The sequence below is a fragment of the Xiphophorus hellerii genome, chromosome 12 (genome assembly GCF_003331165.1).
Source record: "Xiphophorus hellerii strain 12219 chromosome 12, Xiphophorus_hellerii-4.1, whole genome shotgun sequence".
Taxonomy (NCBI): Eukaryota; Metazoa; Chordata; class Actinopteri; order Cyprinodontiformes; family Poeciliidae; genus Xiphophorus; species Xiphophorus hellerii.
In genome coordinates, this window is record NC_045683.1 from 4,717,395 (window position 1) to 4,742,676 (window position 25,282).

Genomic DNA, 25,282 nt, shown 5'->3' on the forward strand with positions numbered 1-25,282 from the left:
CAGCCGGTCAGGGCTTGAATCCACAACACACCAACATGTCTTCTGTCTCTGGACACAGTTTCATATTGATGAGGTCAAAGGGCTAAGATAGCGACCGTTCACAGTAAAACATGACACTTCCTGTTCTCAGGGGGCGTGGCCTAAGTGATGTCATCATTTGACCATAGGGTATTGTAGGGCACCCGATGACGATCAATCACTGAAAGTTTGATCCCTCTATGTGTTTTTGTATAGGAAATATAAGAGTTTCGTGTTTCATGGCGAGTAGGTGAACTTTGACCCCTGGTAACCCCCTTTCAGCAAGCTCATACAGTCACCAATTTGATAACTTTAAATCAGACATGCCTTATGATCAGACTGACCGAGTTTGAAGCCGATCAATCGAAATCCCTAGGAGGAGTTCGATCAAATGCAAAGGCTGTAAACGTCAAACTCGAGGTCCAAAATGGACCTTCAATACAAAATGGCCGACTTCCTGTTGGGTTTCGACCATGGCTCTAATAGACTTTTTTGTACGTCCTGACAAGATACACATATGTACCAAGTTTCGTAATTCTAGGATAAAGCATGGCTTGGGGCTGTTCATTTAAAATACTCTAGGGGTCGCTATAGAGAAATTAGGCCACGCCCACCAAATTTTGTTATGAATTCCTGTCGGTGGGTGGATAAGGATCCATCCTAGTGAGTTTGGAGCAGCTGGGCCCGAAATTGTGGAATTCAGAGCCAAACGAAATTCGACGGCGTTCGCAACGCCGCCACGCCCACCTGCTTCATCGCAGCCGGTCGGGGTTGGAATCCACAACACACCAACATGTCTTCTGTCTCTGGACACAGTTTCATGTTGATTAGGTCAAAGGGCTAAGATAGCGACCGTTCACAGTAAAACATGACACTTCCTGTTCTCAGGGGGCGTGGCCTAAGTGATGTCATCATTTGACCATAGGGTATTGTAGGGCACCCGATGACGATCAATCACTGAAAGTTTGGTCCCTCTATGTGTTTTTATATAGGAAATATAAGAGTTTCGTGTTTCATGGCGAGTAGGTGAACTTTGACCCCTGCTAACCCCCCTTCAACATGCTCCAAAACTCACCAATTTGATAACTTTAAATCAAACATGCCTTATGATCAGACTGACCGAGTTTGAAGTCGATCAATCGAAATCCCTAGGAGGAGTTCGATCAAATACGAAGGCTGTAAACGTCAAAATCGAGGAAAAAAATGGACGTTCAAGACAAAATGGCTGACTTCCTGTGATAGTTGGCTAATAACATTAAATGTAAGTTCTGAGTCTTTTGGTGAGCTCTACAAGTGTACCAAATTTCATGTCTCTACGATGAAGTACGTTCATACCATTGTGTTAACAGAAAATTGCTAGTTGCCGCCGTTGAGCAATTTTTTTTGCGATTTTTGCAACAACCTTAAAATTCAAAATTTTTAATTTTTCTAGTTGCGACCGCCAAGTTTGGTGAGTTTTTGAATATGATAAAGCCCCCAAAAAGGCACACGAAGAGGTGGGAAGAATAATAATTAAAGCTGCGAGCAGCCTCGGGCGGCCCTCGCAGCAAGCGCCGCTCCGGCCTATTGGCCACCGCGGGGGTTCCAGCCACCGCAGAAGCTCTCGCACGATTTCCAGAGCCGCAGCCAACTCCCCACCACAGAAGCTCTGCCGCAGTTTCCAGCACCGCCGCCCACTAGCCACCGCAGAGGCTGTCGCGCATTTTCCACGCCCGTCCACCAGGCGACATGCGTGAATGCGTTCGGCAGCGCTCCCCGACCACTGTCAAAAAATCTGGTGCAGATCGGTCGATGCCTCGAGGAGACACAGCCGATGTATTAACTTAGGGGGCGCAGTGGAGCCAAATTACATCTCAAACTCGTTGGGCTCTTTAGAGGTGAACAAAGATCATACATATCCAGTTTGGCGCCAATCGGATGATCCGTGTGTGATTTAGAGCCAAACGTATGCATATGGCGAGGGACTGATGTTCGCCATTTGGCCACGCCCACACGGTTCAGCCAGCAGCGAGCATTGACAGAGTTTATCATCCGAATCATCTTGATTAGGTCAAGAGAGCCATAAACAGAGCTTTCCAAGGAAAAAAATGGCACTTCCTGTTCCGAGGGGGCGGGGCTTAGATGACGTCATAATGTGATGACGTAGGATTGACGGGCAAGCCTCCAGGATCACTCAGGCCAAGTTTGATGCAGCTCGGTCAAAATATGTGGAATGTAGAGGCAAACGTATACGAATGGCGTTGCCGCCATTGAAAACTCTTGGCACTTTAAAGCAAGCGAGATCAACTTCCTATCTGTCATCCAACACAGAATCACCTTGGTTAGGTCGAGAGCCATAGATGAAAGTTTCCAAGGAAAAATATAGCACTTCCTGTTCTGAGGGGGCGGGGCTTAGATGACGTCATAATCTGATGACATAGAATTTTCAGACATCACACCAGCATCACTCAAGCCAAGTTTGGTGCAGCTCGGTCGAAACATGTGGAATCTAGAAGCAAAAGTATGGCATCGGCGTTACAGGTCACTTCGCCACGCCGCCACGCCCAGCTGCTATCTCAAAGCCGGTCAGGGTTGGAAACCTCAACACACCAACATGTCTTCTGTCTCTGGACACAGGTTCATGTTGATTAGGTCAAAGGGCTAAGAGAGCGACCGTTCACAGTAAAACATGACACTTCCTGTTCTCAGGGGGCGTGGCCTACGTGATGTCATCATTTGACCATATGGTATTGTAGGCCACCTGATGACGATCAATCACTGAAAGTTTGGAGTCTCTGTGAGTTTTTGTGTTAGAAATACCAATTTTTCATTTTTTCCTGTGTATTACAAAATCGAAGAATTTCATCTGCAGGGCAATGCTGCCCTCTGGTGTCGAATTACTGAAATAATGAAACTATTTCAGTGGCCAGCAGAGGGCAGCATTGCCCTACAAACGACGAACATGTACTGTTTATTATGTAATTACACAGAAGATCTCTCTAATTCATTCTGAGGGGGCGGGGCTTAGATGACGTCATAATATGATGACATAGCATTGTCAGGCATCACAACAGCATCACTGAGGCCAAGTTTGGTGCAGCTCGGTCGAAACATGTGGAATCTAGAAGCAAACGTATGGCATCGGCGTTACAGGTCACTTCGCCACGCCGCCACACCCAGCTGCTTCATCGCAGCCGGTCAGGGCTTGAATCCACAACACACCAACATGTCTTCTGTCTCTGGACACAGTTTCATGTTGATTAGGTCAAAGGGCTAAGATAGCGACCGTTCACAGTAAAACATGACACTTCCTGTTCTCAGGGGGCGTGGCCTAAGCGATGTCATAATTTCACCACAGGGTATTTTAGGACACCTATTGTTGATCAATAACTGAAAATTTGGTGTCTCTGTGAGTTTCTGTGCAGGATATATAAGAGTTTCGTGTTTCATGGCGAGTAGGTGAACTTTGACCCCTGGTAACCCCCCTTCAGCAATCTCAGACAGTCACCAATTTGATAACTTTAAATCAGACATGCCTTATGATCAGACTGACCGAGTTTGAAGCCGATCAATCGAAATCCCTAGGAGGAGTTCGATCAAATGCAAAGGCTGTAAACGTCAAAATCGAGGTCAAATGAACTTCAATCTAAAATGGCCGACTTCCTGTTGGGTTTCGACCATGGCTGTAATAGACTTTTTTGTACGTCCTGACAAGATACACATGTGTACCAAGTTTCGTAATTCTAGGTTAAAGCATGGCTTAGGGCTGTTCATTTAAAATACTCTAGGGGTCGCTATAGAGAAATTAGGCCACGCCCACCAAATTTTGTTATGAATTCCTGTCGGTGGGTGGATAAGGATCCATCCTAGTGAGTTTGGAGCAGCTGGGCCCGAAATTGTGGAATTCAGAGCCAAACGTATGGCAACGGCGTTACAGGTCACTTCGCCACGCCTCCACGCCCACCTGCTATGTCAAAGCCGGTCAGGGTTGGAATCCTCAACACACCAAGATGTCTTCTGTCTCTGGACACAGTTTCATGTTGATTAGGTCAAAGGGCTAAGATAGCGACCGTTCACAGTAAAACATGACACTTCCTGTTCTCAGGGGGCGTGGCCTAAGTGATGTCATCATTTGACCATAGGGTAGTGTAGGGCACCCGATGACGATCAATCACTGAAAGTTTGGTCCCTCTATGTGTTTTTGTATAGGAAATATAAGAGTTTCGTGTTTCATGGCGAGTAGGTGAACTTTGACCCCTGCTAACCCCCCTTCAACATGCTCCAAAACTCACCAATTTGATAACTTTAAATCAAACATGCCTTATGATCAGACTGACCGAGTTTGAAGCCGATCAATCGAAATCCCTAGGAGGAGTTCGATCAAATACGAAGGCTGTAAACGTCAAAATCGAGGAAAAAAATGGACGTTCAATACAAAATGGCCGACTTTCTGTGATAGTTGGCTTATAACATTAAATGTAAGTTCTGAGTCTTTTGGTGAGCTCTACAAGTGTACCAAATTTCATGTCTCTACGATGAAGTACGTTCATACCATTGTGTCAACAGAAAATTGCTAGTTGCTGCCGTTCAGCAATTTTTTTTGCGATTTTTGCGACAACCTTAAAATTCAAAATTTTTAAATTTTCTAGTCGCGACCGCCAAGTTTGGTGAGTTTTTGAATATGATAAAGCCCCCAAAAAGGCACACGAAGAGGTGGGAAGAATCGTAATAATAATAATAATAAACAGTACAGATACAATAGGCCTTCGCAGCGCTTTGCTGCTCGGGCCTAATTAAAGCTGCAAGCAGCCTCGGGCGGCCCTCGCAGCAAGCGCCGCTCCGGCCTATTGGCCACCGCGGGGCTTCCGGCCACCGCAGAAGCTCTCGCGCGTTTTCCAGAGCCGCAGCCCGCTCCCCACCGCAGAAGCTCCGCCGCAGTTTCCAGCACCGCCGCCCGCCAGCCGCCGCAGAAGCTGTCGCGCATTTTCCCCGCCCGTCCACCGGGCGACAGGCGTGAATGCATTCGGCGGCGCTCCCCGACGACTGTCAAAAAATCTGGCGCAGATCGGTCGATGCGTCGAGGAGATACGGCCGATGTATTAACTTAGGGGGCGCAGTGGAGTCAAATTACATCTCAAACCCGTCGGGCTCTTTAGAGGTGAACAAAGGTCATACATATCCAGTTTGGCGCCAATCGGATGATCCATGTGTGAATTAGAGCCAAACGTATGAATATGGCGAGGGACTGATATTCGCCGTTTGGCCACGCCCACACGGTTCAGCCAGCAGCGAGCATTGACAGAGTTTATCATCCGAATCATCGTGATTAGGTCAAGAGAGCCATAAACGGAGCTTTCCAAGGAAAAAAAACGGCACTTCCTGTTGTGAGGGGGCGGGGCTTAGATGACGTCATAATGTGATGACTTAGGATCGACGGGCAAGCCTCTAGGATCACTCAGGCCAAGTTTGATGCAGCTCGGTCAAAATATGTGGAATGTAGAGGCAAACGTATACGAACGGCGTTGCCGCCATTGAAAACTCTTGGCACTTTAAAGCAAGCGAGACCAACTTCCTATCTGTCATCCAACACAGAATCACCTTGATTAGGTCAAGAGAGCCATAAACAGAGCTTTCCAAGGAAAAAAACGGCACTTCCGGTTCCGAGGGGGCGGGGCTTAGATGACGTCATAATGTGATGACGTAGGATTGACGGGCAAGCCTCCAGGATCACTCAGGCCAAGTTTGATGCAGCTCGGTCAAAATATGTGGAATGTAGAGGCAAACGTATACGAACGGCGTTGCCGCCATTGAAAACTCTTGGCACTTTAAAGCAAGCGAGACCAACTTCCTATCTGTCATCCAACACAGAATCACCTTGATTAGGTCAAGAGAGCCATAGATGAAAGTTTCCAAGGAAAAAAATAGCACTTCCTGTTCTGAGGGGGCGGGGCTTAGATGACGTCATAATCTGATGACATAGAATTTTCAGGTATCACACCAGCATCACTCAAGCCAAGTTTGGTGCAGCTCGGTCGAAACATGTGGAATCTAGAAGCAAACGTATGGCATCGGCGTTACAGGTCACTTCGCCACGCCGCCACGCCCAGCTGCTATCTCAAAGCCGGTCAGGGTTGGAAACCTCAACACACCAACATGTCTTCTGTCTCTGGACACAGGTTCATGTTGATTAGGTCAAAGGGCTAAGATAGCGACCGTTCACAGTAAAACATGACACTTCCTGTTCTCAGGGGGCGTGGCCTAAGCGATGTCATCATTTCACCACAGGGTATTTTAGGACACCTATTGTTGATCAATAACTGAAAATTTGGTGTCTCTGTGAGTTTCTGTGCAGGATATATAAGAGTTTCGTGTTTCATGGCGAGTAGGTGAACTTTGACCCCTGGTAACCCCCCTTCAGCAAGCTCATACAGTCACCAATTTGATAACTTTAAATCAGACATGCCTTATGATCAGACTGACCGAGTTTGAAGCCGATCAATCGAAATCCCTAGGAGGAGTTCGATCAAATACGAATGCTGTAAACGTCAAAATCGAGGTCAAATGAAATTCAATCTAAAATGGCCGACTTCCTGTTGGGTTTAGAGCATAGCTCTAAGAGACTTTTTTGTACGTCCCGACAAAATACACATGTGTACCAAGTTTCGTAATTCTAGGTTTAAGCATGGCTTGGGGCTGTTCATTTAAAATACTCTAGGGGTCGCTATAGAGAAATTAGGCCACGCCCACCAAATTTTGTTATGAATTCCTGTCGGTGAGTGGATAAGGATCCATCCTAGTGAGTTTGGAGCAGCTGGGCCCGAAATTGTGGAATTCAGAGCCAAACGTATGGCAACGGCGTTACAGGTCACTTCGCCACGCCGCCACGCCCACCTGCTATGTCAAAGCCGGTCAGGGTTGGAATCCTCAACACACCAACATGTCTTCTGTCTCTGGACACAGTTTCATATTGATGAGGTCAAAGGGCTAAGATAGCGACCGTTCACAGTAAAACATGACACTTCCTGTTCTCAGGGGGCGTGGCCTAAGTGATGTCATCATTTGACCATAGGGTATTGTAGGGCACCCGATGACGATCAATCACTGAAAGTTTGGTCCCTCTATGTGTTTTTGTATAGGAAATATAAGAGTTTCGTGTTTCATGGCGAGTAGGTGAACTTTGACCCCTGCTAACCCCCCTTCAACATGCTCCAAAACTCACCAATTTGATAACTTTAAATCAAACATGCCTTATGATCAGACTGACCAAGTTTGAAGTCGATCAATCGAAATCCCTAGGAGGAGTTCGATCAAATACGAAGGCTGTAAACGTCAAAATCGAGGTAAAAAATGGACGTTCAATACAAAATGGCCGACTTCCTGTGATAGTTGGCTTATAACATTAAATGTAAGTTCTGAGTCTTTTGGTGAGCTCTACATGTGTACCAAATTTCATGTCTCTACGATGAAGTACGTTCATACCATTGTGTCAACAGAAAATTGCTAGTTGCCGCCGTTCAGCAATTTTTTTTGCGATTTTTGCGACAACCTTAAAATTCAAAATTTTTAAATTTTCTAGTCGCCACCGCCAAGTTTGGTGAGTTTTTGAATATGATAAAGCCCCCAAAAAGGCGCCTCTTTGGGGGGGCAGAATCGTAATAATAATTAAAGCTGCAAGCAGCCTCGGGCGGCCCTCGCAGCAAGCGCCGCTCCGGCCTATTGGCCACCGCGGGGGTTCCGGCCAGCGCAGAAGCTCTCGCACGTTTTCCAGAGCCGCAGCCCGCTCCCCACCGCAGAAGCTCTGCCGCAGTTTCCAGCATCGCCGCCCGCTAGCCGCCGCAGAAGCTGTCGCGCGTTTTCCCCGCCTGTCCACTGGGCGACAGGCGTGAATGCGTTCGGCGGCGCTCCCCGACGACTGTCGAAAAATCTGGCGCAGATCGGTCGATGCGTCGAGGAGATACAACCCATGTATTAACTTAGGGGGCGCAGTGGAGCCAAATTACATTTCAAACCCGTTGGGCTCTTTAGAGGTGAACAAAGGTCATACATATCCAGTTTGGCGCCAATCGGATGATCCATGCCTGAATAAGAGCCAAACGTATGCATATGGCGAGGGACTGATATTCGCCATTTGGCCACGCCCACACGGTTCAGCCAGCAGCGAGCATTGACAGAGTTTATCATCCGAATCATCTTGATTAGGTCAAGAGAGCCATAAACGGAGCTTTCCAAGTAAAAAAACGGCACTTCCTGTTCTGAGGGGGCGGGGCTTAGATGACGTCATAATATGATGACATAGGGTCGTCAAGGATCCCACCAGGGTCACTCGTGCAAAGTTTGGTGCAGAAGCTATCGACCGTTCACAGTAAAATACAAGACTTCCTGTTGTCAGAGGGCGTGGCCTACGTGATGTCATCATTTGACCATTGGATATTATTCTACACCCGAGGATGATCAATAACTCAAACTTTGGTGTCTCTGTCAGTTTTTGTGTTAGAATTACAAATTATTTAATTTTTTCCTCTATAATTCAACATTGAACTGTCATTCCGTAGGGCAATGCTGCCCTCTGGTGTCGAATTACTGAAATTACTGAAATAGTTTCATTATTTCAGTAATTCGACACCAGAGGGCAGCATTGCCCTACACATGACAAAGCCCTTTGTATTACACAGTCGATCACAGGGGAACTTTGAGCCTTGCTAACCCCCCTTCAACATGCTCCAAAACTCACCAATTTGATAACTTTAAATCAGACATGCCTTATGATCAGACTGACCAAGTTTGAAGTCGATCAATCGAAATCCCTAGGAGGAGTTTGATCAAATACGAAAGCTGTAAACGTCAAAATCGAGGTCAAATGAACTTCAATCTAAAATGGCCGACTTCCTGTTGGGTTTAGAGCATGGCTCCAAGAGACGTTTTTGTACGTCCTGACAAGATACACATGTGTACCAAGTTTCGTAATTCTAAGCTAAAGCATGGCTTGGGGCTGAGTTTTTGAAATATTCTAGGGGGCGATATAGAGAAATTAGGCCACGCCCTCCAAATTTTGTTATGAATTCCTGTTGGCGGGTCAATAAGGATCCATCCTAGTGAGTTTGGAGCAGCTCACCCCGAAACTGTGGAATTCAGAGCCAAACGAAATTTGACGGCGTTCGCAACGCCGCCACGCCCACCTGCTTCATCGCAGCCGGTCGGGGTTGGAGTCCACAACACACCAACATGTCTTCTGTCTCTGGACACAGTTTCATGTTGATTAGGTCAAAGGGCTAAGATAGCGACCGTTCACAGTAAAACATGACACTTCCTGTTCTCAGGGGGCGTGGCCTACGTAAAAAAATAATTTCACCACAGGGTATTTTAGGACACCCGATGACGATCAATCCCAGAAAGTTTGGTCCCTCTATGTGTTTTTGTATAGGAAATATAAGAGTTTCGTGTTTCATGGCGAGTAGGTGAACTTTGACCCCTGGTAACCCCCCTTCAGCAAGCTCATACAGTCACCAATTTGATAACTTTAAATCAGACATGCCTTATGATCAGACTGACCAAGTTTGAAGCCGATCAATCGAAATCCCTAGGAGGAGTTCGATCAAATGCAAAGGCTGTAAACGTCAAACTCGAGGTCCAAAATGGACCTTCAATACAAAATGGCCGACTTCCTGTTGGGTTTAGAGCATGGCTCCAAGAGACTTTTTTGTACGTCCTGACAAGATACACATGTGTACCAAGTTTCGTAATTCTAGGATAAAGCATGGCATGGGGCTGTTCATTTAAAATACTCTAGGGGTCGCTATAGAGAAATTAGGCCACGCCCACCAAATTTTGTTATGAATTCCTGTCGGTGGGTGGATAAGGATCCATCCTAGTGAGTTAGGAGGAGCTGGGCCCGAAATTGTGGAATTCAGAGCCAAACGAAATTCGACGGCGTTCGCAACGCCGCCACGCCCACCTGCTTCATCGCAGCCGGTCGGGGTTGGATTACTCAACACACCAACATGTCTTCTGTCTCTGGACACAGTTTCATGTTGATTAGGTCAAAGGGCTAAGATAGCGACCGTTCACAGTAAAACATGACACTTCCTGTTCTCAGGGGGCGTGGCCTACTTAAAAAAATAATTTCACCACAGGGTATTTTAGGACACCCGATGACAATCAATCAATGAAAGTTTGGTCCCTCTCTGTGTTTTTGTATAGGAAATATAAGAGTTTCGTGTTTCATGGCGAGTAGGTGAACTTTGACCCCTGCTAACCCCCCTTCAACATGCTCCAAAACTCACCAATTTGATAACTTTAAATCAGACATGCCTTATGATCAGACTGACCGAGTTTGAAGCCGATCAATCAAAATCCCTAGGAGGAGTTCGATCAAATACGAAGGCTGTAAACGTCAAAATCGAGGTAAAAAATGGACTTTCAATACAAAATGGCCGACTTCCTGTGATAGTTGGCTTATAACATTAAATGTAAGTTCTGAGTCTTTTGGTGAGCTCTACAAGTGTACCAAATTTCATGTCTCTACGATGAAGTACGTTCATACCATTGTGTCAACAGAAAATTGCTAGTTGCCGCCGTTGAGCAATTTTTTTTGCGATTTTTGTGACAACCTTAAAATTCAAAATTTTGAATTTTTCTAGTCGCGACCGCCAAGTTTGGTGAGTTTTTGAATATGATAAAGCCCCCAAAAAGGCAATTCATTTGGGTGGAAGAATAATAAGAATAATAATAATTAAAGCTGCAAGCAGCCTCGGGCGGCCCTCGCAGCAAGCGCCGCTCCGGCCTATTGGCCACCGCGGGGGTTCCAGCCACCGCAGAAGCTCTGGCACAATTTCCGGAGCCGCAGCCAACTCCCCACCGCAGGAGCTCTGCCGCAGTTTCCAGTACCGCCGCCCGCTAGCTGCCGCAGAAGCTGTCGCGCATTTTCCACGCCCGTCCACCGGGCGATACGCGTGAATGCGTTCGGCGGCGCTCCCCGACGACTGTCAAAAAATCTGGTGCAGATCGGTCGATGCGTCGAGGAGATACAGCCGATGTATTAACTTAGGGGGCGCAGTGGAGCCAAATTACATCTCAATCCCGTTGGGCTCTTTAGAGGTGAACAAAGGTCATACATATCCAGTTTGGAGCCAATCGGATGATCCGTGCTTGAATTAGAGCCAAACGTATGAATATGGCGAGGGACTGATATTCGCCATTTGGCCACGCCCACACGGTTCAGCCAGCAGCGAGCAATGACAGAGCTCATCATCCGAATCATCTTGATTAGGTCAAGAGAGCCATAAACGGAGCTTTCCAAGGAAAAAAACGGCACTTCCGGTTCCGAGGGGGCGGGGCTTAGATGACGTCATAATGTGATGACGTAGGATCGACGGGCAAGCCTCCAGGATCACTCAGGCCAAGTTTGATGCAGCTCGGTCAAAATATGTGGAATGTAGAGGCAAACGTATACGAACGGCGTTGCCGCCATTGAAAACTCTTGGCACTTTAAAGCAAGCGAGACCAACTTCCTATCTGTCATCCAACACAGAATCACCTTCCTTTAGGTCAAGAGAGCCATAAACAGAGCTTTCCAAGGAAAAAAACGGCACTTCCGGTTCCGAGGGGGCGGGGCTTAGATGACGTCATAATGTGATGACGTAGGATTGACGGGCAAGCCTCCAGGATCACTCAGGCCAAGTTTGATGCAGCTCGGTCAAAATATGTGGAATGTAGAGGCAAACGTATACGAACGGCGTTGCCGCCATTGAAAACTCTTGGCACTTTAAAGCAAGCGAGACCAACTTCCTATCTGTCATCCAACACAGAATCACCTTGATTAGGTCAAGAGAGCCATAGATGAAAGTTTCCAAGGAAAAAAATAGCACTTCCTGTTCTGAGGGGGCGGGGCTTAGATGACGTCATAATCTGATGACATAGAATTTTCAGGTATCACACCAGCATCACTCAAGCCAAGTTTGGTGCAGCTCGGTCGAAACATGTGGAATCTAGAAGCAAACGTATGGCATCGGCGTTACAGGTCACTTCGCCACGCCGCCACGCCCAGCTGCTATCTCAAAGCCGGTCAGGGTTGGAATCCTCAACACACCAACATGTCTTCTGTGTCTGGACACAGTTTCATGTTGATTAGGTCAAAGGGCTAAGAGAGCGACCGCTCACAGTAAAACATGACACTTCCTGTTCTCAGGGGGCGTGGCTTAAGTGATGTCATCATTTGACCATATGGTATTGTAGGCCACCTGATGACGATCAATCACTGAAAGTTTGGAGTCTCTGTGAGTTTTTGTGTTAGAAATACCAATTTTTCATTTTTTCCTGTGTATTACAAAATCGAAGAATTTCATCTGCAGGGCAATGCTGCCCTCTGGTGTCGAATTACTGAAATAATGAAACTATTTCAGTGGCCAGCAGAGGGCAGCATTGCCCTACAAACGACGAACATGTACTGTTTATTATGTAATTACACAGAAGATCTCTCTAATTCATTCTGAGGGGGCGGGGCTTAGATGACGTCATAATATGATGACATAGCATTGTCAGGCATCACAACAGCATCACTGAGGCCAAGTTTGGTGCAGCTCGGTCGAAACATGTGGAATCTAGAAGCAAACGTATGGCATCGGCGTTACAGGTCACTTCGCCACGCCGCCGCACCCAGCTGCTTCATCGCAGCCGGTCAGGGCTTGAATCCACAACACACCAACATGTCTTCTGTCTCTGGACACAGTTTCATATTGATGAGGTCAAAGGGCTAAGATAGCGACCGTTCACAGTAAAACATGACACTTCCTGTTCTCAGGGGGCGTGGCCTAAGTGATGTCATCATTTGACCATAGGGTATTGTAGGGCACCCGATGACGATCAATCACTGAAAGTTTGATCCCTCTATGTGTTTTTGTATAGGAAATATAAGAGTTTCGTGTTTCATGGCGAGTAGGTGAACTTTGACCCCTGGTAACCCCCTTTCAGCAAGCTCATACAGTCACCAATTTGATAACTTTAAATCAGACATGCCTTATGATCAGACTGACCGAGTTTGAAGCCGATCAATCGAAATCCCTAGGAGGAGTTCGATCAAATGCAAAGGCTGTAAACGTCAAACTCGAGGTCCAAAATGGACCTTCAATACAAAATGGCCGACTTCCTGTTGGGTTTCGACCATGGCTCTAATAGACTTTTTTGTACGTCCTGACAAGATACACATATGTACCAAGTTTCGTAATTCTAGGATAAAGCATGGCTTGGGGCTGTTCATTTAAAATACTCTAGGGGTCGCTATAGAGAAATTAGGCCACGCCCACCAAATTTTGTTATGAATTCCTGTCGGTGGGTGGATAAGGATCCATCCTAGTGAGTTTGGAGCAGCTGGGCCCGAAATTGTGGAATTCAGAGCCAAACGAAATTCGACGGCGTTCGCAACGCCGCCACGCCCACCTGCTTCATCGCAGCCGGTCGGGGTTGGAATCCACAACACACCAACATGTCTTCTGTCTCTGGACACAGTTTCATGTTGATTAGGTCAAAGGGCTAAGATAGCGACCGTTCACAGTAAAACATGACACTTCCTGTTCTCAGGGGGCGTGGCCTAAGTGATGTCATCATTTGACCATAGGGTATTGTAGGGCACCCGATGACGATCAATCACTGAAAGTTTGGTCCCTCTATGTGTTTTTATATAGGAAATATAAGAGTTTCGTGTTTCATGGCGAGTAGGTGAACTTTGACCCCTGCTAACCCCCCTTCAACATGCTCCAAAACTCACCAATTTGATAACTTTAAATCAAACATGCCTTATGATCAGACTGACCGAGTTTGAAGTCGATCAATCGAAATCCCTAGGAGGAGTTCGATCAAATACGAAGGCTGTAAACGTCAAAATCGAGGAAAAAAATGGACGTTCAAGACAAAATGGCTGACTTCCTGTGATAGTTGGCTAATAACATTAAATGTAAGTTCTGAGTCTTTTGGTGAGCTCTACAAGTGTGCCAAATTTCATGTCTCTACGATGAAGTACGTTCATACCATTGTGTTAACAGAAAATTGCTAGTTGCCGCCGTTGAGCAATTTTTTTTGCGATTTTTGCAACAACCTTAAAATTCAAAATTTTTAATTTTTCTAGTTGCGACCGCCAAGTTTGGTGAGTTTTTGAATATGATAAAGCCCCCAAAAAGGCACACGAAGAGGTGGGAAGAATAATAATAATTAAAGCTGCAAGCAGCCTCGGGCGGCCCTCGCAGCAAGCGCCGCTCCGGCCTATTGGCCACCGTGGGGGTTCCAGCCACCGCAGAAGCTCTCGCACGATTTCCAGAGCCGCAGCCAACTCCCCACCGCAGAAGCTCTGCCGCAGTTTCCAGCACCGCCGCCCGCTAGCCGCCGCAGAAGCTGTCGCGCATTTTCCACGCCCGTCCACCGGGCGACACGCGTGAATGCGTTCGGCGGCGCTCCCCGACGACTGTCAAAAAATCTGGTGCAGATCGGTCGATGCGTCGAGGAGATACAGCCGATGTATTAACTTAGGGGGCGCAGTGGAGCCAAATTACATCTCAATCCCGTTGGGCTCTTTAGAGGTGAACAAAGGTCATACATATCCAGTTTGGAGCCAATCGGATGATCCATGCTTGAATTAGAGCCAAACGTATGAATATGGCGAGGGACTGATATTCGCCATTTGGCCACGCCCACACGGTTCAGCCAGCAGCGAGCAATGACAGAGCTCATCATCCGAATCATCTTGATTAGGTCAAGAGAGCCATAAACGGAGCTTTCCAAGGAAAAAAACGGCACTTCCGGTTCCGAGGGGGCGGGGCTTAGATGACGTCATAATGTGATGACGTAGGATCGACGGGCAAGCCTCCAGGATCACTCAGGCCAAGTTTGATGCAGCTCGGTCAAAATATGTGGAATGTAGAGGCAAACGTATACGAACGGCGTTGCCGCCATTGAAAACTCTTGGCACTTTAAAGCAAGCGAGACCAACTTCCTATCTGTCATCCAACACAGAATCACCTTGATTAGGTCAAGAGAGCCATAAACAGAGCTTTCCAAGGAAAAAAACGGCACTTCCGGTTCCGAGGGGGCGGGGCTTAGATGACGTCATAATGTGATGACGTAGGATTGACGGGCAAGCCTCCAGGATCACTCAGGCCAAGTTTGATGCAGCTCGGTCAAAATATGTGGAATGTAGAGGCAAACGTATACGAACGGCGTTGCCGCCATTGAAAACTCTTGGCACTTTAAAGCAAGCGAGACCAACTTCCTATCTGTCATCCAACACAGAATCACCTTGATTAGGTCAAGAGAGCCATAGATGAAAGTTTCCAAGGAAAAAAATAGCACTTCCTGTTCTGAGGGGGCGGGGCTTAGATGACGTCATAATCTGATGACATAGAATTTTCAGGTATCACACCAGCATCACTCAAGCCAAGTTTGGTGCAGCTCGGTCGAAACATGTGGAATCTAGAAGCAAAAGTATGGCATCGGCGTTACAGGTCACTTCGCCACGCCGCCACGCCCAGCTGCTATCTCAAAGCCGGTCAGGGTTGGAATCCTCAACACACCAACATGTCTTCTGTGTCTGGACACAGTTTCATGTTGATTAGGTCAAAGGGCTAAGAGAGCGACCGTTCACAGTAAAACATGACACTTCCTGTTCTCAGGGGGCGTGGCCTACGTGATGTCATCATTTGACCATATGGTATTGTAGGCCACCTGATGACGATCAATCACTGAAAGTTTGGAGTCTCTGTGAGTTTTTGTGTTAGAAATACCAATTTTTCATTTTTTCCTGTGTATTACAAAATCGAAGAATTTCATCTGCAGGGCAATGCTGCCCTCTGGTGTCGAATTACTGAAATAATGAAACTATTTCAGTGGCCAGCAGAGGGCAGCATTGCCCTACAAACGACGAACATGTACTGTTTATTAAGTAATTACACAGAAGATCTCTCTAATTCATTCTGAGGGGGCGGGGCTTAGATGACGTCATAATATGATGACATAGCATTGTCAGGCATCACAACAGCATCACTGAGGCCAAGTTTGGTGCAGCTCGGTCGAAACATGTGGAATCTAGAAGCAAACGTATGGCATCGGCGTTACAGGTCACTTCGCCACGCCGCCACAGCCAGCTGCTTCATCGCAGCCGGTCAGGGCTTGAATCCACAACACACCAACATGTCTTCTGTCTCTGGACACAGTTTCATGTTGATTAGGTCAAAGGGCTAAGATAGCGACCGTTCACAGTAAAACATGACACTTCCTGTTCTCAGGGGGCGTGGCCTAAGCGATGTCATAATTTCACCACAGGGTATTTTAGGACACCTATTGTTGATCAATAACTGAAAATTTGGTGTCTCTGTGAGTTTCTGTGCAGGATATATAAGAGTTTCGTGTTTCATGGCGAGTAGGTGAACTTTGACCCCTGGTAACCCCCCTTCAGCAAGCTCATACAGTCACCAATTTGATAACTTTAAATCAGACATGCCTTATGATCAGACTGACCGAGTTTGAAGCCGATCAATCGAAATCCCTAGGAGGAGTTCGATCAAATGCAAAGGCTGTAAACGTCAAAATCGAGGTCAAATGAAATTCAATCTAAAATGGCCGACTTCCTGTTGGGTTTAGAGCATGGCTCTAAGAGACTTTTTTGTACGTCCCGACAAGATACACATGTGTACCAAGTTTCGTAATTCTAGGTTTAAGCATGGCTTGGGGCTGTTCATTTAAAATACTCTAGGGGTCGCTATAGAGAAATTAGGCCACGCCCACCAGATTTTGTTATGAATTCCTGTCGGTGGGTGGATAAGGATCCATCCTAGTGAGTTTGGAGCAGCTGGGCCCGAAATTGTGGAATTCAGAGCCAAACGTATGGCAACGGCGTTACAGGTCACTTCGCCACGCCGCCACGCCCACCTGCTATGTCAAAGCCGGTCAGGGTTGGAATGCTCAACACACCAACATGTCTTCTGTCTCTGGACACAGTTTCATGTTGATTAGGTCAAAGGGCTAAGATAGCGACCGTTCACAGTAAAACATGACACTTCCTGTTCTCAGGGGGCGTGGCCTAAGTGATGTCATCATTTGACCATAGGGTAGTGTAGGGCACCCGATGACGATCAATCACTGAAAGTTTGGTCCCTCTATGTGTTTTTGTATAGGAAATATAAGAGTTTCGTGTTTCATGGCGAGTAGGTGAACTTTGACCCCTGCTAACCCCCCTTCAACATGCTCCAAAACTCACCAATTTGATAACTTTAAATCAAACATGCCTTATGATCAGACTGACCGAGTTTGAAGCCGATCAATCGAAATCCCTAGGAGGAGTTCGATCAAATACGAAGGCTGTAAACGTCAAAATCGAGGAAAAAAATGGACGTTCAATACAAAATGGCCGACTTTCTGTGATAGTTGGCTTATAACATTAAATGTAAGTTCTGAGTCTTTTGGTGAGCTCTACAAGTGTACCAAATTTCATGTCTCTACGATGAAGTACGTTCATACCATTGTGTCAACAGAAAATTGCTAGTTGCTGCCGTTCAGCAATTTTTTTTGCGATTTTTGCGACAACCTTAAAATTCAAAATTTTTAAATTTTCTAGTTGCGACCGCCAAGTTTGGTGAGTTTTTGAATATGATAAAGCCCCCAAAAAGGCACACGAAGAGGTGGGAAGAATCGTAATAATAATAATAATAAACAGTACAGATACAATAGGCCTTCGCAGCGCTTTGCTGCTCGGGCCTAATAAACAGTACAGATACAATAGGCCTTCGCAGCGCTTTGCTGCTCGGGCCTAATAATAATAATAATTAAAGCTGCAAGCAGCCTCGGGCGGCCCTCGCAGCAAGCGCCGCTCCGGCCTATTGGCCACCGCGGGGGTTCCGGCCACCGCAGAAGCTCTCGCGCGTTTTCCAGAGCCGCAGCCCGCTCCCCACCGCAGAAGCTCTGCCGCAGTTTCCAGCACTGCCGCCCGCTAGCCGCTGCAGAAGCTGTCGCGCATTTTCCCCAAATTACATCTCAAACCCGTTGGGCTCTTTAGAGCAGAACAAAGGTCATACATATCCAGTTTGGCGCCAATCGGATGATCTATGCGTGAATAAGAGCCAAACGTATGCATATGGCGAGGGACTGATGTTCGCCGTTTGGCCACGCCCACACGGTTCAGCCAGAAGCGAGCATTGACAGAGCTCATCATCCGAATTACCTTGATTAGGTCAAAAGAGCCATAAACAGAGCTTTCCAAGGAAAAAAATAGCACTTCCGGTTCCGAGGGGGCGGGGCTTAGATGACGTCACAATGTGATGACGTAGGATCGACGGGCAAGCCTCCAGGATCACCCAGGCCAAGTTTGATGCAGCTCGGTCAAAATATGTGGAATGTAGAGGCAAACGTATACGAACGGCGTTGCCGCCATTGAAAACTCTTGGCACTTTAAAGCAAGCGAGACCAACTTCCTATCTGTCATCCAACACAGAATCACCTTGATTAGGTCAAGAGAGCCATAAACAGAGCTTTCCAAGGAAAAAAACGGCACTTCCGGTTCCGAGGGGGCGGGGCTTAGATGACGTCATATTGTGATGACGTAGGATTGACGGGCAAGCCTCCAGGATCACTCAGGCCAAGTTTGATGCAGCTCGGTCAAAATATGTGGAATGTAGAGGCAAACGTATACGAACGGCGTTGCCGCCATTGAAAACTCTTGGCACTTTAAAGCAAGCGAGACCAACTTCCTATCTGTCATCCAACACAGAATCACCTTGATTAGGTCAAGAGAGCCATAGATGAAAGTTTCCAAGGAAAAAAATAGCACTTCCTGTTCTGAGGGGGCGGGGCTTTGATGACGTCATAATCTGATGACATAGAATTTTCAGGTATCACACCAGCATCACTCAAGCCAAGTTTGGTGCAGCTCGGTCGAAACATGTGGAATCTAGAAGCAAACGTATGGCATCGGCGTTACAGGTCACTTCGCCACGCCGCCGCGCCCAGCTGCTATCTCAAAGCCGGTCAGGGTTGGAATCCTCAACACACCAACATGTCTTCTGTGTCTGGACACAGTTTCATGTTGATTAGGTCAAAGGGCTAAGAGAGCGACCGCTCACAGTAAAACATGACACTTCCTGTTCTCAGGGGGCGTGGCTTAAGTGATGTCATCATTTCACCACAGGGTATTTTAGGACATCCGATGCCGATCAATCACTGAAAGTTTGGTCCCTCTATGTGTTTTTTTATAGGAAATATAAGAGTTTCGTGTTTCATGGCGAGTAGGTGAACTTTGACCCCTGCTAACCCCCCTTCAACATACTCCAAAACTCACCAATTTGATAACTTTAAATCAAACATGCCTTATGATCAGACTGACCGAGTTTGAAGTCGATCAATCGAAATCCCTAGGAGGAGTTCGATCAAATACGAAGGCTGTAAACGTCAAAATCGAGGAAAAAAATGGACGTTCAATACAAAATGGCCGACTTCCTGTGATAGTTGGCTTATAACATTAAATGTAAGTTCTGAGTCTTTTGGTGAGCTCTACAAGTGTACCAAATTTCATGTCTCTACGATGAAGTACGTTCATACCATTGTGTCAACAGAAAATTGCTAGTTGCCGCCGTTCAGCAATTTTTGTTGCGATTTTTGCGACAACCTTAAAATTCAAAATTTTTAAATTTTCTAGTCGCCACCGCCAAGTTTGGTGAGTTTTTGAATATGATAAAGCCCCCAAAAAGGCGCCTCTTTGGGGGGGCAGAATCGTAATAATAATAATAAGAAACAGTACAGAAACAATAGGCCTTCGCAGCGCTTTGCTGCTCGGGCCTAATAAACAGTACAGATACAATAGGCCTTCGCAGCGCTTTGCTGCTCGGGCCTAATAAGAAACAGTACAGAAACAATAGGCCTTCGCAGCGCTTTGCTGCTCGGGCCTAATAATAAACAGTACAGATACAATAGGCCTTCGCAGCGCTTTGCTGCTCGGGCCTAATAATAATAATAAACAGCACAGATACAATAGGCCTTCGCAGCGCTTTGCTGCTCGGGCCTAATTATATGACAAATGCCCACCACCATCAGCAGCAGCATTTATCAAGGACAAACTATAGAGATTATTTGTGCAAATATTTTAGATTTTAAGCCACTAATAATCTTTAAAAGCTCTTCCTAATACATAAGTACAATTAAGGTTTTGTCAGAAAATAACTTTCTGTTCTCTCCATGTATGCAAGCATACTTACCATATGTTTGTGGAGTGATGTGACATCCAGCCCCACACAGACCCTGTAGCTGAGCTCAGGGAAGCCTGAATGTCCCACCAGTGGTTTAAAAGGAGAGCCCTTGTATCGGGCAACAAATCTGAGAGTCCTATTCTTCTCTGACCAGCCCAAATGAAAAGGGACAGAGTCATTAATCTTTATTGCGGTTGCATTGGAAGACAGCCAGTAACGCTCGAGGATTCCCCCAAATGCATTTCGATTGGAGTAAACATCGCTGGTGATGAAAGGAGACGGTTCCTCTTCCCCTTGGTTTCTCATAGGCCAGTACTGTGTTGCCATCTCTGCTCCTCCGTACCAGTGAGAGTCATTGTAGGCCATGGCATGTTCCACAGAGTTTACATCCAGCAGCTCCTCCCAGCGAATGTGATAGCACATTACCGTGTCCTTTTCTCGGACTGTCTGGATGAAAAAGTTCAGCTTGCCAGTTTCTGACCGAGTACAGCCGAGAATATGTCCCTCCTTTGTGCAGGAGTCCAGATCTAGAGTGCCAGACCTAGAACAATGCATGGACAGAGAGGACACACGACACAATAGGGGAAGTTATTCACAGTACAGATTAAGCAAGTCATATTCTGTGCAGCTGAAATCAAAACTACCTGGAGATAGACTACAAAGTCCCAGCTATAGGCTATTTCGGTTGATATGACCTCTGCAGATATTGGTCCATGACTAAAACGGTCTTCCCTCAGGGGGCAATCATGTGTCTGTCTCATCTGGTTTCCCATCTCTAACTCACAAACCGCAGACTGTCAGCCGCTCAGCACGAGCAACCAAAAACACTGAACAACTCTGCTGAAGCAAACACATCTAGTCACTCTACAAGAGGTAACCATAGCTCTTTTACCAATATTTATTCTTGGTTCATTGCTGAATCCTAAAATTTCATGGCAGTTCCCCTTTTCACTTTTGTTTTAGACTGCCTGGTCCATCTGCCTAAACTTTAACTTCACAAGGTCCAGTTATCAATTTATGTACAGAATCTAATTCAGACCAAGACAATTAATTTAGTTTAGTCATATACATTCATGAGGAATAACATTATGACAAGAAAAAGCATACCGACTCATCTTTAAGCTAAGCACTCCCATATGCAACAAATTGTGGAGCACTGTTTACTATTCTAAAAGGAAAAGGTTTTAATAAAGGAAGGCCAGTTGATTGCAACGACTTGTTGAGTTTATAACCGGGTAAGCAGGTGGCAGCACTGGAGAAGAAAGTCTCCTAAGCGAATGTCTGATTTAGTTATTATCCAAAAACCTACATGCAATTAATATGGAAACCACAATTCCCTGTTAATGTTCTATTTTAGATCTAACTGAACTTTTCACCCAGTAGCATGAGCATTTTACTATATTATATCCATATCCTAACTACTGATTATATTGTGTGTGGCATTCTTTGCTGTTATTTTTAGCTGATGTCACATTTTTCATTCAACAAACTTAGAAGGTAATGTTCTTCATCCATCTTCTCACTCTGCTATTCTTATACTGTCACATTTAAGATTCTCCATTAATTTCATTTGTAAACCATGTTTAATTTTACAATCAACATCAGCATCTTTTTGGACTAGTCCTGTCATCACTGACCAGAGAACCAATGAAAATGAAAATCTGTTGAATAATTAAGCAGTTTTCCACTGCAGACTTACCTGAATGCCATGGTGAAGACAGCATCCCCTGCGTGGTTCCGTATAATGTAGCCATCTTTTTTCAGGTCCAGCAACTCGGTCTTCAGCAGCTGGGCTTTACGAAGAGACAATGAATAATAGAACCAGGAGATGACAGCGGCCAGAACCAGTGCACCACCCAACAGACCTGCCAGCACCATCGGCCGGCTATCCTGTTGGAATTTCTTTTTCCGCGGGGAGCCATGGGCTCTGTCAATCACATGCTGCTCTCCAGGAGCTCCTGGGACAATCTGATACATGCTGAAAGCTTGTATAAAGGTGTGAAGAGAAGCAGGTTTGGTGGAGGTGCGACAGCTGCTAACTTGGTATCAGTGCTTCTTGAAAATGATCTCGCTGGCAGCTGAAGTCTACCTGCAAATTCTTGATGTCTTCATATCTGGATAACGACTGATTTGTTGAAACCTGTAAGGTGAGAGATATGAAACGTCAGCTGAGGTATGCCTCAATGTTCAATCAGAAGGAGAAAGGAAGAATAAAACATGACAGCAGAACGTCTGAAGCTGCTTTCTGGTCCGGTTCCTCGACGCTGCGCTAGAGTTACTCACCACTCTGAGTAACTCACATTGGTTGCAAGTGTCCAGCAGCATATCTAATTAACGTCCAGCAGATAATGTGCGCAGCAGGTGTAATCTGATAAATATCAGGTAGTCAGGTTCAGTGTTCATATAAAGTTACACAAGCACTAGAGCTAACAGAAGTAATGAAAGCCTAACAAGCAGCTACATCAGTCAGAACAGCACAGACACCAAGTCAGCAAGGTACAGCTTCATTTATCACTGGGCCAAAGTAAATAATATTTAGGATGAGTAGCCCTCTAATATCTGCACAGCAGCAAGCCTGTAGTTTTTGGTAAACTGCACGTCTGATAGACCATTAAAACGTCACTTAAATAAGGCAAACTATGATTAAGTTTCAACTCTGTTTTCTTATTTTTTGCTAAAGTTACTTTGAGTTCTGAACAAACTGTCCTCACTTATTTTCATAATGGCTTCTGAGATATAATTTCTCATCCTCTGCAGCTGCAATTACAGAGTTTCAGTTCTACTTTTACTTCCTTCTTTCCTTCCAAAAGAATTGGTGCACATATAACTGTGCTACATCTTGCAGCATTAATTTCAATATATTTTATTGTAGTTTTAGACCAACACAAAGTACTACATGACTGTGAATCAGAAAGAAACAGTAAAACACATCTACAATTAAAAAAAAATCTGAATAGAATGGCATGCTAATGTATTGATTAGAATTCACCTGTGTGTAATTTAATCACAATGCAAATGGAGCTGCGTTGCAAAACAGCATTAATAGGAATTTCTTATCATGACAAGAAATTCATCATGATAAATGATAAGCAATACAATAAATGCCCACCCTTAGCAGATAGGTAATAAAGCTGTAATAAGTTTTAAGACAGGACTAAATTAAACAAAGCAACATCCCAAGTTCTTAATATCTTTCTTCCCATCATCCAAAACAGAAAGAATATGATACAAATGCAAACATAGCAAAACACTGCCAGTTTGCAGCTGTTTTTAACCGGGCGAGTAAAAGAAAGCAATATTTAGAGAAGGAGAAGATGAGGAGAAGAGGAATTGCAGATTCACATTTCAAATAGGAGAGTGTTAGTAGAACAGCTATATAAATAGTATCTAAATGGAAGAGTGGCATGAAGAAAGACACTGAAAAAGAGTAGGGATGGTAAGCATGTGTAAGGTGACACCACAATTTGTAGCTGATTGGCCATCGTGTGATGGAAAACAAACAACATGAACACCATTTCCACAGTGTTACACGATGCTGAGGGGATGGTTTTCCTGAGCTGGGACAATGTGACTAAAGTTGATAGGAAGATGACACACAGGACAATACTTGTAGAGAATCTTTTACATGCTCCAAAAGACTTAAGAATGGGGTAAGGGTTCATCTTCCAGCAGAACAAGCGCTAACATGCAGCCAGAACTACAATGTTTAGACCAAAGCATAAAGCTGATTTCAGGAAAAAGCAGTCAAGTCACACACCCCTGATCATCAATGATGCTGCAGTGGAACAGGTCAGGGACATTAAATTCATGGAGATACAGATTACTGACACTTTGACCTGGTCCCTCTAAATCTCTGGTCTGCTGAAGAAAGCTCACCAACGTCTGCACTTTTTACATCGGATGAGAAGAGCAAACCTCCCCCCTCCCATCCTCACCATTTTCTACACAGGGACAATAGAGACTATACTGACCAGCAGTATAATACCAGCAGCTGTCTGGTTTGGAGCATTTAAAACCTCTGACTGGCACCGTGTAGGTGAGGACAGCTGAGAAAATCATTGGGACTGAGTTTCTTTCCATCCCTGACACAGCTCACAATCGCTGTCTGTCCAGGGCTCGGGAAATTATAAAATACCCCTTCCACCCTCACCATAGTTTTCCCTCTAGGAAAAGGTTCAGCAGCTTCAAATGCAGAACAACCAGATTCCACAACAGCTTCATCCCTCATGTCATGGCCCATAAGGATACTAAACTCCCATTAGTTCAATCTTTTATTATATACATTTATATTGATCCTTTTATTATTACTTATTTATTTATTCATTTATTTATTTATTATTATTGAAGCCTTGCAATATTCAAGGCTTCTTTCAATTTCTTTCAATTTCTACATTTTTAAATGTACAGTTGAATGACAGTAAAAATCTGTCTAGTCTACGTCTATATTCATGTATTACATTGTCTAAGTCAAAAATCCAGATTCTAAATCCAATCCAAAACCAAATGTGACCAATTTAAAGGGGTAGGTAGACTTTAGCAACTCCCTGTAACATACTAAAACTCTCCTTTATTTTACAGCGGAGACAGAATGCGCTTCTGTTGGTAACTCTGGAAGTGCCTACTATTGCACTTTAATACCAAAGCATGTTTTCAAACCTTTCCTACATGATAAACACAATCGTACACCTATATTTTCTCCATAGTAACTCCAGGTTTATACATTTATATAAATTTTTTATACATTTAAAAAAAATGAAATTCTACTTTGATAGACAAAGCTGTTGTCTAGTGTAAGTTTTCACAACAGACTAAACCTGTCGAGACGTCAGTGTCACAGTAGCACTTTTCTTTTCGGTATATGAGGTTTCCCAATACAATCGGTCCTGCCAGCTACCTTTACAGTTGAAATACACGTTAGTACAACAAATAAAGGTAGAGAGATGTACCTAACATATCTAAAACGACCCCAGCAGCTTCATAAACAGGACATATTTACCTTATTTCTGCAGTTGAGTGGCCGAGGTCACTTGGCGTATACACGCAGTCGCGATGTCAACCAACGTATCGATCGT

At 45.3% G+C, this 25,282-nt stretch overlaps 1 protein-coding gene across 1 annotated transcript in view; it reads right to left on the minus strand.

The window, feature by feature from the left end:
- Positions 1-25,277, minus strand: part of LOC116729938 (myogenesis-regulating glycosidase-like) — a 47,574-nt gene extending 22,297 nt beyond the window's left edge. The window contains exons 1-3 of the mRNA XM_032578839.1: positions 25,207-25,277; positions 21,910-22,350; positions 20,220-20,751 (exon numbers count right to left, since the gene is read on the minus strand). Of these exons, the coding sequence (XP_032434730.1) occupies positions 20,220-20,751; positions 21,910-22,187 (810 nt within the window). The 5' untranslated portion in view covers positions 22,188-22,350; positions 25,207-25,277. The remainder of the gene's footprint in view (positions 1-20,219; positions 20,752-21,909; positions 22,351-25,206) is intronic.
- Positions 25,278-25,282: the final 5 nt, after the last annotated feature.